This window comes from Pongo pygmaeus, chromosome X, assembly GCF_028885625.2.
Source record: "Pongo pygmaeus isolate AG05252 chromosome X, NHGRI_mPonPyg2-v2.0_pri, whole genome shotgun sequence".
Lineage (NCBI taxonomy): Eukaryota > Metazoa > Chordata > Mammalia > Primates > Hominidae > Pongo > Pongo pygmaeus.
This window is the reverse complement of record NC_072396.2, coordinates 32,906,310-32,925,736: the sequence shown is the minus strand read 5'-3', so window position 1 is coordinate 32,925,736 and position 19,427 is coordinate 32,906,310. Positions and strand designations below refer to the sequence as shown.

The 19,427-nt window shown below is 36.8% G+C and overlaps 1 protein-coding gene across 4 annotated transcripts in view; it reads left to right on the top strand.

The window, feature by feature from the left end:
• Positions 1-19,427, top strand: part of DMD (dystrophin) — a 2,105,574-nt gene that overhangs the window by 927,233 nt on the left and 1,158,914 nt on the right. For all 4 annotated transcript variants that reach the window (XM_054470954.2, XM_063660502.1, XM_054470953.2 and 1 more), the window contains exon 43: positions 2,485-2,657. In XM_054470954.2, coding sequence (XP_054326929.1) covers positions 2,485-2,657 — 173 coding nt within the window. The remainder of the gene's footprint in view (positions 1-2,484; positions 2,658-19,427) is intronic.

Here is a 19,427-nt window from a genome sequence, read left to right as displayed (position 1 = left end):
CAAGGGCAGAAATCTTGAAGCAAGAATGTAGTTGTTATACTCAAGTAATGCAATAAAGTTAATGAGGGTGAAGTGTTGTGGACTATGAAGAGACTGGGAAGAGATGAGGTTGGAATGGTAGGTAGTATATAACCAAGTCATGCAGAGATTTATAGGTCATAGTAAAGATAATGCTTTTTTAAAAAAAGTAAAAGCAAGTTTATTAAGAAAGTAAAGGAATAAAAAGAATGGCCACTCTATAGGCAGTGCAGTGGCATGGGCTGCTTGACTCAGGATACTTAAAGTTATTTCTTGATTATATGCTAAACAAGGGGTGGATTATTCATGAGTTTTCTGGGAAAAGGAGTCAGCAATTCCTAGAACTGAGGGTTCCTCCCATTTTAGACCATATTGAGTCACTTCTTGACATTGCCATGCATTTGTAAACTGTCATGGCACTGGTAGGAGTGTCTTTTAGCCTGCTAATGCATTATAATTAGTGTAGAAGGAGCAGTGAGAAGGACCAGAGGTCACTTTTTTCACCATCTTGGTTTTGGTGGGTTTTGACTGGCTTATTTACAGCAACCTGCTTTATCAGCAAGGTCCTTGTGACCGGTATCTTGTTCTGGCCTCCTGTCTCATCCTGTGACTTTGAATGCCTAACTTCCTGGGAATGCAGCCCAGTAGGTCTCAGCCTTATTTTACCCAGCCCCTATTCAAGATGGAGTTGCTCTGGTTCGAATGCCTCTGACGTATTTCCCCTCTTTCTTTTACAAGGGAACCCTTAATCCTAAGGGTAATAGAGGTACCCTTAGGATTAAGTAGTAGAGGGGTAATACATCTTCTGTAACTTCTTCAGGCTGAATATGGGTGACGATATTTCTGCCTAACCATTAGCATCTCTTGTATTCAGGATAGAGAGGAGCTCAGTCAGCAAGCATCAGCTTGGTGAGGGCCATTCATAACTGATAAATGGTGATATCTAGAAGATTAGTAAGTTTTCAGTCTAAGAAAACATTGAGTAAGCTTATTCTGCATTCCTATACAAAAAGTACAACAGCAAATATATTCCACAACAGTAATACAAAATCAGCACAATTATCCCAAGTAAACTAAATTAGAAGGCTTTCCGTGAACTGGGCAGCTGTTGGAACCAAAGTGATGTGGGGTTGCTAGCTGATTCCAATACATGTCCAGAATTAGAATACTGATCCAGGTTTTTATATTACCCATCCTTCTGGTTTCTTCTGAGGTGCAGTCAGAGATCACTGGCAGGTTCACAGGAATAAGCAGGATCAGTCTATATTGCAGGAAAAAACTCAAAAACAACTGACGAGACTAATAACAGGTGTACCATAGTTCTTAAAACATAATTTTTTTCTCTCTCTAGTCTCCCATTTTTACTAAAGACAGATCATCATAGGACTGATTTGCTTTATTATACTTGGCCTGATTATTTGTATAAAGTGTAGCAAGAATAATTTATTTTTCATGTAGGCTTTTGAAATTGGCTGTGATTGAACTCTGTGATGAATAGCCACTGGAAGATTTTGAGCAGGGGAGTGATATGATCCCAATTATGTTTTAAAAGAATCTTTTCGGCTCTTGTGTGGAGAATTATCCAGTAGGGGGTAAAGACTGGAAGCAAGAGGACCATTTAGATAGGTATTTCTATAACCCAGATGAGAGACAATAATAGCTTATATCAGATCTGTAGCAAGAAAGATAGTGAGAAGTGGTCAAATTCCGGATATGTCTTGAAAGTCAAGCCAAAACAATTGCCCAATAATTTGAATACTGGAGACTGAAAAAATTAAGGATGGCTCCAAAGTTGTCAATCTGAGTAATTGTTAATTGAATTACTGTAATTCAGTTGAAATCAGTAATTGCCATTTACTGAAATGAGGGAATCTATGGGAGGAGAAGGATTAGGAAATGCAGTTCAGAATTTTGTTTGCATCATATTAAGTTTGAAAGTCTCGTGAGACCTCCAAGTGTTGAGAAATTAGCATTTGTTAGACTGGAGTTCGGAGAAGAGGTCCGGGCTTGAGATACACATTTGGGTGTCATTGTCTTATACAGGATATTTAAAATTATGAGAACAAATGGGAGGGACTATGGACAGAGAAGAAAAGAAGTGCAAATACTGAGTCAGAGCACTCTAATATTAAGATCAGGACGAGAAAGATCCAGGAAAGGAAACCGAGAAGCAGTGGACTTAAAGGTAGAAGAAAAACCAGAAGAGATCAGGATACAGAAGCCAAATGAAGGCAGTTTTAAGATGTAGGGAGTGATCCACTCTCTCAGGATGAGGTCTGTGATTTACCTATTGAATTTGAGCATGTCAAAGTCACTGGACTTCATGGTTATTAACTTTAAAAAGTCAATAATTAAGAATTGCAACACCATTTGCTACCTTTGGGATTTATATATATGTATTTTTTTCTCTTTCTCTAGACAGCTAATTCATTTTTTTTTACTTTTTAAAAAATTTTTATATTACAGAATATAAAAGATAGTCTACAACAAAGCTCAGGTCGGATTGACATTATTCATAGCAAGAAGACAGCAGCATTGCAAAGTGCAACGCCTGTGGAAAGGGTGAAGCTACAGGAAGCTCTCTCCCAGCTTGATTTCCAATGGGAAAAAGTTAACAAAATGTACAAGGACCGACAGGGGTAGGTAACACATACATTTTGCTTGATACTTGCAGAAATGATTTATTTTCAGGGAACTGTAGAATTTATTTCAGTACCCTCCATGGAAAAAAGACAGGGAAAAAGAAGTATCACTCTCATTGAAAAATGGTAAGTAAAATGAGAACAAATAATGATGAACAATTCAGACAAATGAGCTGAATTGTAGAAATTATTCAGTATTAAATTTAGCATTATGTTGAAGCATTATATCTTCGAAAATTTCCGGTAATCGTAAATCAGATTGGGTCACTGAGGTGCTGTAAACAGTTGTTAAATATAACATATTTATCTTTAGTCAAATCTGTGTCTAAAAATTTATAGGAGTTTGATACTTAGATTAACATGTTTAAAATATTACCTATCAATAAAAAATTGATTTTCATTTATTTATATTTTGGAGGGTGACACTTTACACTTTGCATAACCCTCCCCTACATGTTTTTTGCCATGGGGAATTTGTTAAGTTGATTTAAAATCATGTTTCTTTTTATCTTAATTGAAATATTTCGCTGTTGACTTATTTGGGGGGGGGGCAGAAATTCAATTACATTATTTAGCTTCACATCACAAGAAGTGGATTACTCTTTCTTTTACATTTTTAGATTAAAAGTAATAAAGTTCTCTAACAGCTTAAAGTGATTCCTTTCAGAAGTCTTTATCCTCAAGGTAGGCTTCTTAATTATTCTCAGAGGAAATCAAATCATTCGTCTAATAATTATAGGGAACCTCCATGGTATCTCTTATATCTGTCCATTTCTAACCATCTTTACTCCTATTTTAGTTGTTGGTTTACTACGTCAGGCACCTAAAGAGAGATTTCTAGCATTAATCTCAGTTGTCTCAAGTGATTATCTCCACTTTGTTCTCAATGATCTTTCAGTGGCCGTCATTTTTCTAAAGTGTAAGAGCTTTGGTACTATAATCTCATTCCCTTGAGAATGAAACCCTGACTCCTTAATTGTGCATAATTATCTGGTCAGCCTCACTGTTTATTTCTTCGTGCCTGCCCTACAGCAATCCCCTCCAAATTATGTTCTAGTGGTATTAAATCAATTTGCAGATGCCCAAGTGTTTTGTGCTCCCTCTGACCTGCCTGTTCTTCAGGTCTCACTTCAGATGTTGTCTTTTTCTGGAAATCCTGAAACTATTAGTTGCTCATAACATCTGGAAACTTGGCTATTGTTTCATCATTTAATGTAATATAATATCAATAAATCATTTATGTATTTGTAAATTTTCCAGACTTGGTGGCTACCCTGTAGAATATATGATCTGATGTGCCTCCTCCTAAAACCTAACACATAGTAATCAATTTGTTTACTTTTCTGCCTCCCACACAAGCTCCTTATAGAAAAGGGCTATGTTTTATTTGTGTTGCATGCTCAGGACTGATATAGTGCTGAGCACAAAGTGGGTGTTCAATGTGTCTGGACTCAAGCCTCCTCTCAGAAACCTGAGAATATTTCCCCTTTGGATAGTCTAACAGATTTATCTCAACTTCCAGGGCAGGTGCAGTGGCTCATGTCTGTAATCCCAGTACTTTGGGAGTCCAAGGCGGGCAGATTGTTTGAGGTCAGGAGTCCGAGACCAGCCTGGCCAACATGGTGAAACCTTGTCTCCATTAAAAATACAAAAATTACCTGTGCATGGTGGCATGCGCTTGTAGTCCCAGCTACTTGGGAGGCTGAGGCAGGAGAATCCCTTGAACCCAGGAGGCAGAGGCTGCAGTGAGCCCAAATCCACCACTGCATTCCAGCCTGGGTGACAGAGCAAGGCTCCGTCTCAAACAAAACAAAACAAAACAAAAAAAGAGATTTATCTCAACTTCTTTGAAAATAGCTGGTCCCACAGTATCCAAAGCCAGGCTTGATAAAGGAAAAGAAACTTAGCCACTCTGTGTATATGCTACAAATACAAACTTAAACTTATAAAATGGTGGCTCATACCTGTAATCCCAGTGCTTTGGGAGGCTGAGGCAGGAGGGTCACTTGAGCCCAGGAATTCAAGGCTGCCACGAGCCATGATTGTGCCACTGTACTCCAGCCTGCATAACAGACTGTCTCTAAAATAAATAAACAAAAATATTTGAATAAACTTATATCTCCACCATGGTGTACTTTCTCCCAGCATTTCACATTGAGCCATTATGAGGCTCTGCAGGCTACTCCAGTGATGTCAGTTTCATTACCATCTTTTGGGATGTTCATTCCACTATTGGGAAGTTCTTCCCCCTCTGGTTCATCTTCTTATAGTCAATGTTTTCTCCAAGCATTCTAGGCCGCCCACACCATCCCCTAAGGACCTTTGAGGTTTCTTGGATAGCCAGTGATTACTGTGCTTCTATACACACCTACCAGTTTTGCACTAAAGTAGAAATAACGCTTTCTGCTTTTTGAGGTTTCTCCTCCACTTTACTTAAAAGTAATTTTTGGCTAATGATCCAGGTATTCCCTTCTCACTGGGTCATATGGACATTTCCCTTTCGGTTTACCTTCACCCTAGACTTTAACAGAAACACTAATGTCATTCCACAGAGAGGGTAGCTGAAATCTCACCCCAACTCTGAGGATTTTTCTGGTTTTGACAAAGGATAGAGTTTCTCTAACCCCAATAGATCTACCCTTTCCTTATCCAGAGGTTGAAATTGTACTTCCATTGACATTCTATAGGAATTGGTCAGGAGCTGTTAAATTTCCTGTGACTTTTAGTACAATCTCGGATAAAAACTGTTTTAAGTAATTGCTTTTAAGCACAGGCTCTAGAGTTCCAGGCTGTTTTGGAATTCTGGCTTTGCTGCTATCTATGTGCCCTCGAGCAAGTCTCTTAAATCTTCTGCTCCATACATTTCTTATGTATAAAATAGGATAAGAATAGTGTCTATGTCACAGGGTTGTTATGAGGATTATCTGACACAATGTATGTGGGGAGCTTAGTGGATTGCTTAAACATGATAATGGCTCAGTTAAGGTTGGCAATTTTGATGATGAAAATGGTGATCTTATGGTTCTGACAGTCATGACGTCTGTTAATTCATTCTTACACGCTTTCAAATTTCCCTGAGAACTACAGAGAGAAGAATTAGACTCAGTCCCTGCTTTGAAGAGCTTCACAGTCTTGGAGAGAAAAGGGACAACCAGCCAGTAAAATAAGGGTTGATAGATTGGAGCTATACAAGAGGGCAAGAACAAGATCCCTGGGGAATGGAATGAAAACATCTTCCTAAGAATTAGCAGTAAGTCAAGGTCTATAGACCATTCAAGGTTCTGAGTTACAACTAACAGAAAGTGACTGTAGTTACTTTAGGTAGAATTATATAAATTACTAGAAGGATATCAGATACCTCATGGAATCAATAGGAAAGCCTGAGAGCTAGGTTTAACAGTGGGCAGAAACTATAAAGGAAGAGCAGGCTAGGCATCCAGAATATATCCAGTATCAAGCTGTGAGGTAAATCTGAATTATTTTGCTGTCATGCCAGAGTCCACTGCTTTACCAGGAGCACCATTGCACTGGACATTGCTTGCTATCGTCACTGCCAAGAAAAAGTAGCTAAATTATTCTTCTGTGTGTCGCTCATTCTACAACTAGGGTCTCTGGCAGAAGCATCTGATAAGTCAGAGGACGGATTTTTTTTTTCTGTAAAGGGGCAGTTAGTAGATATTTTTGTCCCTGCAGGTCATGTAGTCTCTGTCACAACTACACAACTCTGCTGTTTTAGGGTGAAAAAAACCATATATAATATATAAATGGATGGACATGTTGTGTTCAAATAAAAAACTTTATTTACCAAGGCAGTTGGCAGGCTGGAATTTGCTGATGGGCCATAAATTGATGACTGCTGTTATAATACAGGTGTAGGCCACAGAACTATGTTCTTATTGCCAGAGGTCAGGGAAAATAAATAGCTGAATTTGTTCTTCATTGTAGTGGCAGTCAACGCCTTGTGTCCTACTAAGTCCCATACAATGGTAGATTCTTGAATCCTTGGAGAGATTTAGAAGCTATGCATTCATAAATACACAAACGTTCAGTATAGCCTTCATGTGGTGTTCTCAACAAAAATCTGCTGAATTTTTTAGTAAGCCGACTTGGGTTAAATCAAAATAAATTTGAGCTAGTAAGAAGGGCTATATTGGTATTTTTCTTAAATGGTACATGTATGGTAGTATTAGCTATGACCGCAATAATGCTGTGACACAAATCACCCTAGACCTTGCTGACTGAAAACAACAGGCATTTCTGGCTGTTTAGGTTACTTGTACCTTGACTGACTCAGCTGGGCTTGACCGGGAAGCTCTGCTTCAAGATGTGGGTTAGTAGAGCTAGGCTCCATGATGCATGTTGGATTAAGGTCTGCTATACATGTCTTTGCTCTGGACCTAAGATGAAGTTTCAGTGACATATTTTCATGACAAGTCACCAAAGTATAAACCTAACCTCCCAAGAACACTCATGGCCTCTGCTCCCGTGAAGTTCACTGACATTTGATTGGCCAAAGCAAATTACGTTGCCAAATCTGACATCAATAGAATGAGAAAGTAGACTCTTCCTACAGTGGAAGGGGAGAGCTGTTAATATTTGCTGAACCATAATTCAAATTATTAGAGATAGTTAAGAATTTATAACAGGATTGTTTTACAGCTAGAAAATGCCTTAGTGGTTTTGCCCTGCTTCATTATTTTATAAGGGAGAAAACTATATTTCAAAGATATTATGTGACTTGCCTAAGCACATACTAAATAGTACATCTGCGTATTTCTCATTCAGTCATCTCTATTAAATGTCATAATGTAAAACAGACATTACTCTTTAGATGAGAACAGGAAGATATTTAAAAAGCCAGACTAATTTATGACTGCTCATTCATTATCTAACATACCTGCTTCCATACATTGTCTTTCAGCAAATAGAATTTCAACATGTATCTCAATAGGTTACACATCATCAAAGTATCAAAAGCCTTATTTTCACGGACATTCTGATTGTTCACAAACACTCAACACAGTCAACAGTAAATCCACAAGCACCATGAACGTATAGATAGATATGCCTATATGTAAGATTACTAGTTAACTTTTTGGGAAATTAATATTACTGCTAAATTCAGTTTTCATTGATTTTCGGGTGGGTAACTAACTGCTTATAAAATATACCTATAGGAAACATGTAAAAACAAAGAATTTACGTAAGATCTATCTAGGATTAGAGAAACAAAGCTCTTTTTTTCTTTCAACGAACACTTAAGAAGGGCCTACTAAATGCCAGATGCTATACTCTGGTGTCGTTAGTTTCTTTCTGATACCATCTTTACTATCCTGTAAGCCATTAGTGAATGTTTCCCACTTTTAGAAAATGACTTCCCGAAGACTAAGAGGATAGAATAGTTCAAATGATATCATCAAAATGAAAGCAGTTTCTAGACTACAAATTGCTGTACAGCCATAAGATGGCATTATTGTGTAACAACAAGGTCCCTGTCAAACATCAAGAAAGTAATGTTTTAAAATCAGTATTTCCTTCTTGGAATTCTACTTAGTCAGATATGTTGGTTTGACTTACCCACCCATGTAAGTAGTTAAATTCAAGATGGTTCTGAGCTTTAGATATGATGTAAAATAGACATGAGACTAAGAGTATTTATTTCCATATTATTACATTTCTATAGCAAAAAAGAAACCTCTAAAAAAAATTAGAGAAAGCAGTATAAGGGCATTTAATTAATCAAATGCTCTTATTAATAATATTTCATAAAATAAATGAAATGTTGAAAAATAAAATATGAACACAGTGTTGTATAAAGTAAGTCAGAAATAAGAGAACACTTATTGTATGAATCTATTATATGAAACTAAAAAATTAGGCACTTTGGAGTTTAGAGGTCAGACAGGAGTTACCTTTGTGAGTTGTGATTAACAAGGGCTGAAGCAGGCTTCTAGGGACTGGGTAATGTTTTGTTTCTTGATCTGGATGCTACTTGCATTGATGTGTTTCCTTTAGGGAAGTTTAAGGAACCATACACTTGTGATGTGTACACATTTCTGTGTGAATGCTGGACTGAACTAAAATTTATACTTACATTTTAAAAATAATAGATATGTACTTTAAGTACAGGAGGGACGTAAATCATAATTGTTTTAATAAAGAAGGTGTAGCTTTAGGAAAAGCATACCGCATTGTTCTATTTTTGGCATTTCACCATGGACCCCTGAACATTTTATAATTGCCCAGTACAGCCTGTCAGATAAATATGTGGGCACTACTGCTTTAGAGAAAGTATTTTCCAAATTTATCACCACCATTCTGGAACCACAGTGCCACAGGTCATTAGGATGCTGAGGGTGGGACAGTTGGAAGCTGCTTCCCCAGGGATTTCTCCATTATTCAGTTCTCATAGCAGTAAGCCTGCAGCATTAAAGCACTCACAGGCTCTGGCTGCCATTTGTGCTACATGAAGAAAAATGAGACAATGAAAGAAATGAAAGGAGAGAAAACAGGAGTAGAAACCAAATAAATTAGATTTGAAGAGAAAGTCCCTAATCATCTCTGTATTCAGACAGTAGGGAATGAGCATGCAATTCTGCAAGCCCATTCCTAATGTAAGTTTCTGATAAGAATTTGCTATCTCGGTTGTAATCTTTCTACTGAGACATTCAATAAATATTTTTCTTTCATGTCAAGGTAAGGAAATAACCTCACATTACCCACATAAGGAAAGAATAGTATACTAATCCTCACATTATCACCATAGAATTTTATCTTTTAAAGTGGAAGCTAGAGGGACAGATGCATAATCTGGGAGCTTTTCCAGAATTGTTTGTTCCTAAATGAGACATTCAGCTATAGCAGCATTAGCAGCCTCTTCTATTTGTCACAATGCCATATGTAGTTGGGAAGATACATGATAAGCACATACAGGATGCTGACAACTCAGGAAGGATTATCATTGCAGTCTTAGAATTAATCTCTACCATATTTGAAGATTTTTATGCAAGACTGGATCTTCATTCCACAACCCAGGTATAGGTATATGTGCCAATACAAAATACTTACTGTTGGTTTCTGAGCTTGGTAGAATTAGGAAGTAAGGGGTAAAAAATAAGCAAGTCCTGAACTTAAGAAAGTTGTTCATATCCTATTCCATGGCCACTGTTTTACTGACTGGAAGAAAGGAATCCCATGGATTTAGTCATGGAGACAATGCAGAAGAAGATACAGTAGACTGACGGAGAAGTACAAATTTCTATTTATGTTCCACTTTTCAAAATTTTTTATCTTTAAATGTTATTTTTAATGTTTGTGGGTACATAGTGTGTGTATATATATATATACACACATATATATATTGTATATATATATACACATATATAGTATATATATATACACATATATATATTGTATATATAAACACATATAAATATATATACTATATATAAACATATACTATATATAAATATGTATATTTACTATGTGTATATATATACACATATATAGTGTATATATGTGGGGTACATATATATGTGTATATATGTGGGGTACATATATATGTGTATATATGTGGGGTACATATATATGTGTATATATGTGGGGTACATATATATATATGGGGTACATGAGATGTTTTGATACAGGCGTGCAAGTATCATGGAAAATGGGATGTTCATCTCCTTAAGCAATTATTCTTTGTGTTACAAACAGTAAAATTGTATTTTTTTTAGTTATTTAAAAATGTACAATTGTTTTGACCATAGTCACTCTGTTGTGCTAGCAAATACTAGGTGGTGTTCATTCTTTCTAACTATTTTTTGTACCAATTAACCATTTCAACCTCCCCCTCAACCCCCCCACTACCCTTCACAGCCTCTGGTAACCATCCTTCCACCCTCTATCTCCATGTGTTCAATTGCTTTGATTTTTACCTCCCACAAATAAATGAGAACGTGTGATGTTTGTCTTTCTGTGCCTGAGTTATTTCATTTAACACAATGACCTCCAGTTCAATCCATGATGTTGCAAATGACAGGATCTCATTCTTTTTATGGCTGCATAGTACTCTATTATGTATATGTATCACATTTTCTTTGTCCATTCATCTGTTGATGGACGCTTAGGTTGCTTCCAAATCTTGGCTATTATGAACAGTGCTTCAACAAACGTGCGAGTACAGATATCTCTTTGATATACTGATTTGCTTTCTTTTGGATATATACCCAGCAGTGGGATTGCTGGATCATATGGTAGCCCTATTTTCAGTTTTTGAGGAACCTCCAATCTTCTCCATTTTGGTTGTACTAATTTACATTCCTACCAACAGTGTACACGAGTCCCCTTTTCTTCACACTCTCTCCAGCATTTGTAATTGCCTGTCTTTTGGATATAAGTCATTTTAATTGGGGTGAGAGAATATCCCATTGTAGTTTTGCTTTGCATTTCTCTGATGATCGGTGATGCTGGGCATATTTTCATACACCTGTTTGCCATTTGTATGTCTTCTTTTGAGAAATGCCTATTTGAAACTTTTGTCTATTTTCTGATCTAATTATTAGACTTTTTCCTATAGAGTTGTTTTAACTCCTTATTTATTCTGGTTATTAATCCCTTGTGAGATGGGTAATTTGCAAATATTTTCTCCCTTTCTGTTGGTTGTCTCTTCACTTTATTGATTCTTTCACTGTGGAGGAGCTTTTTAACTTGATGTGATCCCATTTGTCTATTTTTGCTTTTGTTGCCTGTGCTTATAGGATATTACTCAAAATTTGTTTTACCCAGACAGATATCCTGGAGAGTTTCTCCAATGTTTCCTTGTAGTAGTTTCATAGCTTGAGGTCTTAGATTTTAGTCTTTAATCCATTTTGATTTGACTTTTGTATATGGCAAGAGATAGGGGTCCAGTTTCATTCTTCTGCCTGGGGTTATACAGTTTTCCCTGGTCCATTTATTGAAGAAACTGTCCTTTCTTCAATGTGCGTTCTTGGAAACTTTGTCAAAAATAAGGTCACTGTAGGTGTATATTCTGGGTCTTTTGTGGTTCCATATAAACTTCAGAATTGTTTTTATTATTTCTGTGATGAATTCCATTAGTATTTTGATAGGGATTGCGTCGATTCTGTAGATTGCTTTGGGTAGTGTGGACATTTTAAAAATATTGATTCTTTGGGTATATACCCAGTAATGGGATGGCTGGGTCGAATGGAATTTCTAGTTCTAGATCCCTGAGGAATCGCCACACTGACTTCCACAAGGGTTGAATTAGTTTACAATCCCACCAACATTACTGGGTATATACCCAAAGGACTATGAATCATGCTGCTATAAAGACACATGCACACGTATGTTTATTGCGGCATTATTCACAATAGCAAAGACTTGGAACCAACCCAAATGTCCAACAATGATAGACTGGATTAAGAAAATATGGCACATATACACCATGGAATACTATGCAGCCATAAAAAATGATGAGTTCACGTCCTTTGTAGGGACATGGATGAAATTGGAAATCATCATTCTCAGTAAACTATCGCAAGAACAAAAAACCAAACACCGCATATTCTCACTCATAGGTGGGAATTGAACAATGAGAACACATGGACACAGGAAGGGGAACATCACACTCTGGGGACTGTTGTGGGGTGGGGGGAGGGGGGAGGGATAGCACTGGGAGATATACCTAATGCTAGATGACGAGTTGGTGGGTGCAGCACACCAGCATGGCACATGTATACATATGTAACTTACCTGCACATTGCGCACATGTACCATAAAACCTAAAGTTTAATAAAAAAAAAAAAAAAAAAAAAAATATTGATTCTTCCAATCCATGAACATGTAATACAATGATTTTTTTTTTGTATCTTCTTCAATTTCTTTCATTAGTGTTTCATAGTTTTCATTGCAGAGATCTTTCACTTCTTTGGTTAAGAAAATGCCTAAGTATTTCATTTTATTTGTGGCTATTGTAAATGGAATTACTTTTTTATATCTCATTCAGATCAGGTTGTTCACAGTTGGCATATAGAAATGCTGCTGATTTTTGTATGTTGATCTTGTATCCTGCAACTTTACTGAATTTGTTTATCAGTTCTAATCATTTTTTGGTCGAGTCCTTAGCCTTTTCCAAATATAAGATCATATCATCAGCAAACAAGGGTCATTTGACTTCTTCCTTTCCAATTTGGATACCCTCTGCTCTGTTTCTTTGTCTTGTCTAATTGCTCTATCCAGGACTTACAGTATTATGTTGAATAACAGTGGTGAAGGTGGGCATTCTTGTCATGTTCCAGATCTTAGAGGAAAGACTTTCAGTTTCTCCCCATTCAGTATGATACTAGCTGTGGGTCTGTCATATATGGCTTTTATTATGTTGGGGTACGTTCCTTTTATACCAAGAGTTTTGAGACTTTTTATCATAAAGCAATGTTGAATTTTAATCAAAAGCTTTTTCAGCATCAATTGAAATGACCGTATGGCTTTATCCTTCAATTTTGTTGATAGGATGTATCACATTGATTGATTTGCGTATGTTGAACCATGGTTGTATCCCTGGGATAAATCCCACTTGCTCATGATGAGTGATCTTTTTAATGTATTGTTGAATTCAGTTTGCTAGTATTTTTTGAGGAATTTTGCATCAATATTCATCACATGGTAGAGTTCAGCAGTGCAGCCATCGGGTCCCAAGCTTTTCTTTACTGGGAGACTTTACTAAGGCTTCAGTTGTGTTACTCGTTCAGGTTTTGGATTTCTTTATTGTTTAATCTTGCTAGGCTGTATGTGTCTAGGAATTTATCCATTACCTCTAGATTTTTCAATTTGTTGGCATACAGTTTCTTATAGTAGCCACTAATGAGCCTTTGAATTTATCTGGTATTAATTGTAATGTCTCCTTTCTCATTTCTGGTTTTATTTATTTGGGTCTCCTCCCTTTTTTCTTCATTAGTCTGGCTAAAGATTTGTCAATTTTGTTTACCTTTTCAATAAACCAACTTTTCGTTTTGTTGACTTTTTGTATGTTTTCTTTATTACAACATCATTTATTTCTGCTCTGATCTTTATTATTTCTTTCTTCCACTAATTTTGGGTTCGATTTGCTCTTGCTTGTCTAGGTCTTTAAGTTGCATTGTTAGGTGATTTATTTGAAGTTTTTTTCTTTTTTGATGGAAGCACCTACAGCTATAAATTTCCCTCTTAGTACTACTTTTGCTGTATCCCATAGGTTTTGGTATGTGGTGTTTCTTTCATTTTTTAAAGACATTTTTCAATTTCCTTCTTAATTTCTTCATAGACCCAGTGGTCATTTAGTAGCATATTGTTTAACTTCCACGTGTTTGTATAGCTTCCAAAATTCCTCATTGTTGATTTCTAGTCTTATTCCATTGTGGTCAGAGAAGACGCTTGATATTATTTCATTTTTATTGAATTTTTAAGACGGTTTTGTGACCTACTGTGTGGTCTCTTTGACAGTAATCTGTGTGCTGAGGAGAAGAACGTGTATTCTACACTCATTGAATTAAATGTTCTGTAAATATCTGTTAGGTCCATTTATTCTACAGTGCAGATTAAGTCCAATGTTACTTTGGTTGAGCTTCTGTCTGGGAGATCTGCCCAATGTTGACAGTGGGGGTGTTGAAGGCTCCTGCTGTTATTGTATTGAGGTCTATCTCTCTCCCGAGCTCGAATAATATTTGCTTTATATATCTGTACTCCAATGTTGTATATATATTTGCCTTATATATATGTACTCTAGTGTTGAGTGCATATATATTTATAATTGTTATATCCTGTTGCTGGATTGACCCTTTTGTCATTATATAATGACCTTCTTTGTCTCTTCTTACAGTTTTTGTCCTGATATCGATTTTGTCTGTTGTAAGTATAGCTACTCCAGCTATGTTTGGGTTTCCGTTGGCATGGAATATCTTTTTCCATCCCTTTATTTCCAGTCCATGTGTCTCTTTATCGATGAAGAGTGCTTCTTGAGGTCAACACAAAATTGGGTCTTATTTTTTCATCCATTCAGACACTGTATCTATTTTTCTTTTCTTTTCTTCTCTCTCTTTTTTTTCTATCTTTCTTTCTTTTCTTTTCCTTTTTGAGACAGCATCTCGCTCTGTTGCCCAGGCTGGAGTGCTGTGAGAGGATCTCAGTTCGCTGCAACCTCTGCCTCCTGGGTTCAAGAGATTCTTGTGCCTTAGCCCCCCAAGAGGCTGAGATTACAGTCGCCCACCATCATGTGTGGCTAATTTTTGTATTTTTAGTAGAGATGGGGTTTCATCATGTTGGCCAGGCTGGTCTCGAACTCCTGACCTCAAGTGATCCACCTACTTCGGCCTCCCAAAGTGCTAGGATTACAGGCGTGAGCCACCACGCCTGGTCAAGACACTGTATCTCTTTTGATTGGAGAGTGTTGTCCAGGAGCTGAGCCTAGAAATGGGTCCTCACAACTCTGTCTAGTGCCCTGTCCTACTGTGACTAAGCTGGTATCCAAGATGCAAGACAAAATCCTCTGTACTTTTCACTCTCCTCTCCTTAAGCAAAAGTAAGGAGTCACTTTTGTTACTGTGGGCTGCACTGCTTGAGGTGAGGGAGGAATGGTGCAAGCACTCCCTTAGCCATGCCAGCTGGTGTCTCCCTAGGTCACATGCCACCCTAGTCCTCTAGCTCTTAGTCCAGGCTATGACTAGGAGTTATCTAGGAATTGCAGTTCGTGTGTCCCAGACTGCCTCTCAAGTTTACCTGGGACTCCAGAGCACTTTGGCCCACAATGGTGAGGCTTGCCAAGAAACTTGGGTTCTGACTGCTGGGATGGGCGATTCCCTTCTGGCTGGGGCTAGTTCAAATATTCCCTCTGTGCACAGGCACTGGCTGAGGCCAGCATGGCTTTTTTCTCTACTGTGACAGCACAGCACTTAGTTCAATGTAAAGTCCCCCAGTAGCTGTACTGTCCCTTCCAAAAGTGCAAAGATTCCCTCTCTGCACTGTACGTCCAGTGCTGGGTGATTGGGAAGGGGTGGTGTTGGTGATTAAAGACTGTCTCTCCTGCCTTTCCTCAATGCGTCTTTTAGCAAGATGAAGTTAAAACCAGGTACTATGATTCCTTACCTTGTTTTTGATTCTGGTGACAGTGCTTTTCTCTCTGCACATAGTTGTTACAATTTGATGTTTCAGTGAGGGAGATGAGTTGTATAGGCTTCTATTCTGCCATCTTGCACCACCCTGTCTCACTTTTTTGAATTGTTGAAACCATGGTTTACGGGGAAAGGTTCTGTTTTGGTTTTTACCCTCAAGATCTTCTTTGAAAATCCTGATTTACTAAGTAACTAGTTTGATAGAATTCATTTTTAAGAAAATAATGAATAAGCTGTTCCTTTAGATATAGCAAGCAACATTCTTATAAACCGACACACCAAAACACTTACCAGTTCACCTAAACACTGAAAGTATTTAAAAATTTGTTTTTAACCTTTAAGTTTTTCTCCACTTGAGTATCTTGTTCACTATACGCTCTCCTACATATGTCTACAATCTTTGGTCTGATTTATTTTATTGGTTGTTGAATGTCAGAAACCACCTGAATTTTGCTTGTATATATAACGCCCAGTAGAGTACACATTGGTAATCAATACGACTTGATGATAATAATGATAATGAACACTATAATTTGATAGCATCAACTTGGCATATGTGCCAGAAATAAACCATCATAAACTTCAAGAAAAACAAGTCTCATTAATCTGTCATTTATTATAATCTCCCTCCATCAAGCGTAGCCTCTATATACCATCTTTTTTGCCATATGTAAATTTCTTCTTGTGTATTTCAGATTAGAGCTTGCCTCCTCCCACACACTATCTTCTATTTCACACTGCTCTGTTCAAGTGTTTGTGTTTCTGCTGAAGGCTGTATAATCTAAGATAATCCCTAGCTATTGTAAATATCATTCACTGGCCAGTCATTGCATTTTGCCCACCACTGAGAGAGTGATTGTGAGCCAAATAGAGGAGCTTTTGTTTCCACCCAGCAACCCAAAATGAATTGTATGATTTGACTATTGATGCCAATTACATGGAAGTTTTACTACCAGAGGCAAAGCTTTAAACTGCAAAAGATTAACCCCATATAGTTGGTGTCATGAGGTATTTAATGTATATTGGACTATCAAAGGGTCTCCTTACAACAAACCAATTATCAATGAATAATATTCTTATCTGATTGTGACTTATTGAAACTCTTTAAAACGTGAACCATTCAGCACACTATACCATCTAAATTAGATATCTAAACTAGCCTTGATTTACATTTCCTTGTTTAGTTTTAAATATATTTTCTTCTGAATTCTTAGTTGTTAAGAGCAGGTGGTGAAAGAATTTAAAGAAGAAAATCTGTTATATTTATTAAGTGAAAGAGCTTTTTGAAATGCATTAAATAGAAGTTTGTTTCTGCCCATCAGCTTATCTTCTGCATATTCCTATTTATAGTTCAAAGCCCTTAAGAGTTGCAGAGTGATTTGCTTTTTATGATCACCGCTTCATCCAGGATCATTTACCTTATATCTTCAACATTTTCAGATTCTTATAAATCTTCACAGTTCACTTAGAGGTTAGTTTAAAACTTTCTTCAGATAAGAAATTGACCAGATATAAAATTCACATAATCTCAGAGTTAGCCATAGATCAATATCCCCAGGCTTTTTCTCAAAGTAATTGAACATTTTTGTTTCCCAGGGTAGTTGTATACAAGCGTTTTCATCCTCACCATAGATGATTCTTGTTCTTCAGTATATGAGGGGACTGTATTTGCCTGCTTGTTATCTAAATAAACATTTTTATTATTGTCAAAGGAAAAAGACTAACACAGAAAGAAGTTTCGTGTCTGTAGGACTAGCCTCATTTTGGAGGCTGATATTAATATTTGACTTTATTCATTGTGTATTTCTTGGTTTTGTCATTTCACAAATTTCCCTTCTCTAAATATGCATTTTTTTTCTCTACCTGGAATAGATGAGTTTTAAAAGACATTACTGTAAAATAAAACTGTGCTAGATGTACTTTTCCCAGAAACTCTCTTTACTTTATCAATTATAATTTATTTGCTTTGGCTAAGTGTTACAGAAGCTCAAGGTAGAAACGACTTAAATAAAAGAGAAGCATATTTATTTCTCCTGAAAAACCCTGGAAGTTTGCAGCCAAGGCAGATATGTTGGCCCCGCTCATTTCTGTTTTCTACCGAGTTATCTTTACGTGGTGGAATTTCATCCACATGTTGCAAGATGGAGCTCTCATGACATCCACATTCCAAGAAGGATGGAAGGATGTAAGAAGGCCAGAAGAAGGGTCAAAGGGTGCATACCAATTGTCTTTTAGGGAAGTTTCCTGGGAGCTACCATGTTATATTTCCACTTCCACTTCATTGGCCAGATGTCAGTCACATGGCCACATCTAAGCTGCAAGTGGGGCTGGGAAATGTGTTTATTTCACATGTGCTCTGCTAAAAACTGTTCAGTCATGAAAAAAAAAAAAAGAATATTGGAAGAGAACTAACAGTCTTCAACATGTATATTTAAAAAGAGTGTTATTTTTCTTTTTTTTTTTTTTCTTTTTCTTTTTATTTTTTGAGCGAGAAGGTTGCTGGGGCTGGTCTCAAACTCCCTGGATGAACTGGATGAAGTAATCCCCCCACCTCAGCTTCCTGAGTAGATGGGATTACAGATGCACACCACTGCACCCGGCTCCTGTTTTGTTTTGTTTTGTTTTGTTTAAGGAGCCCTAAGAAGAGTGTAAAAAGGGCAACTTTGTCTTCGGTTAACCCTTTCCGTTTTTTTTTTTCTTTCATAATTTTATGAACTCTGATTCAGCCTGCATCTTACTCTGGCTTACTAAATTCTGCCAATATAAAAGTAGAAGTTTTCATCATTTCCCTAGGTACCTACTTTTCTGTTTCTCCATATTCTCAAAGTAATTTCTCATTCATCAACTTTTGTCTGACTTAGATTTAAGCTACTGCTTAGGAAATGTGAGAAATGGAGAATTTGGTTGTCATAGTGCTCCTACTTAGAGGGCTAATGCTTTCCTAAATTTTACTAAAGTTGGATCCTAAGTTATATAAGTTACCTGAAGTTAATTAGCAAGGTTTGCTTACTAATTCACTGACTAACTACTATAAAACAAGGACCTAAGTTTAAAGCTGATATTATGACAATGTACTGAAATTTCAAGACATTACTTTTTCTGGACATGTAAGATGGACCTTGCATAAGATAAAAGAGCTTATTTTTAGGCACACCTATGTGCCAGGCATGGGTTCAGAGCCTTACATATATCATTTCATTCTCAAGAGAACCTTATTTTAGAGATGAATAAATAATTGTCTTATTTTTTAGAATAAATAATTCTAGTTTTAGAATAAATAATTGTCTTTTAAGCTCACACATGAAGTATGTGCCAGAGTCTGTGTCATGACCCCAGTTATGAATTCTTTTCCGCTACATAGCCTGCCTCCATGGCATTTCACATAGGATTTCTTATGCTCAAGGATTATGTTCTTCCTTCCAGATCTGTAGACATCAGGAGAAACAACACAAATGCGTATAATGACTTTTTAAACTCTCACATACAAAACCAAAGTATTTTAAAAAGATGTTTAAATTTTTGAAGGTGATATCTTTATGTTCAAGATCAGTAGCAGAAATGGATTGTAATTGATTACAAGATGCTCAGCAAAGCCAAGTGGTAAAGGATTTTCTGATGTGCTTGA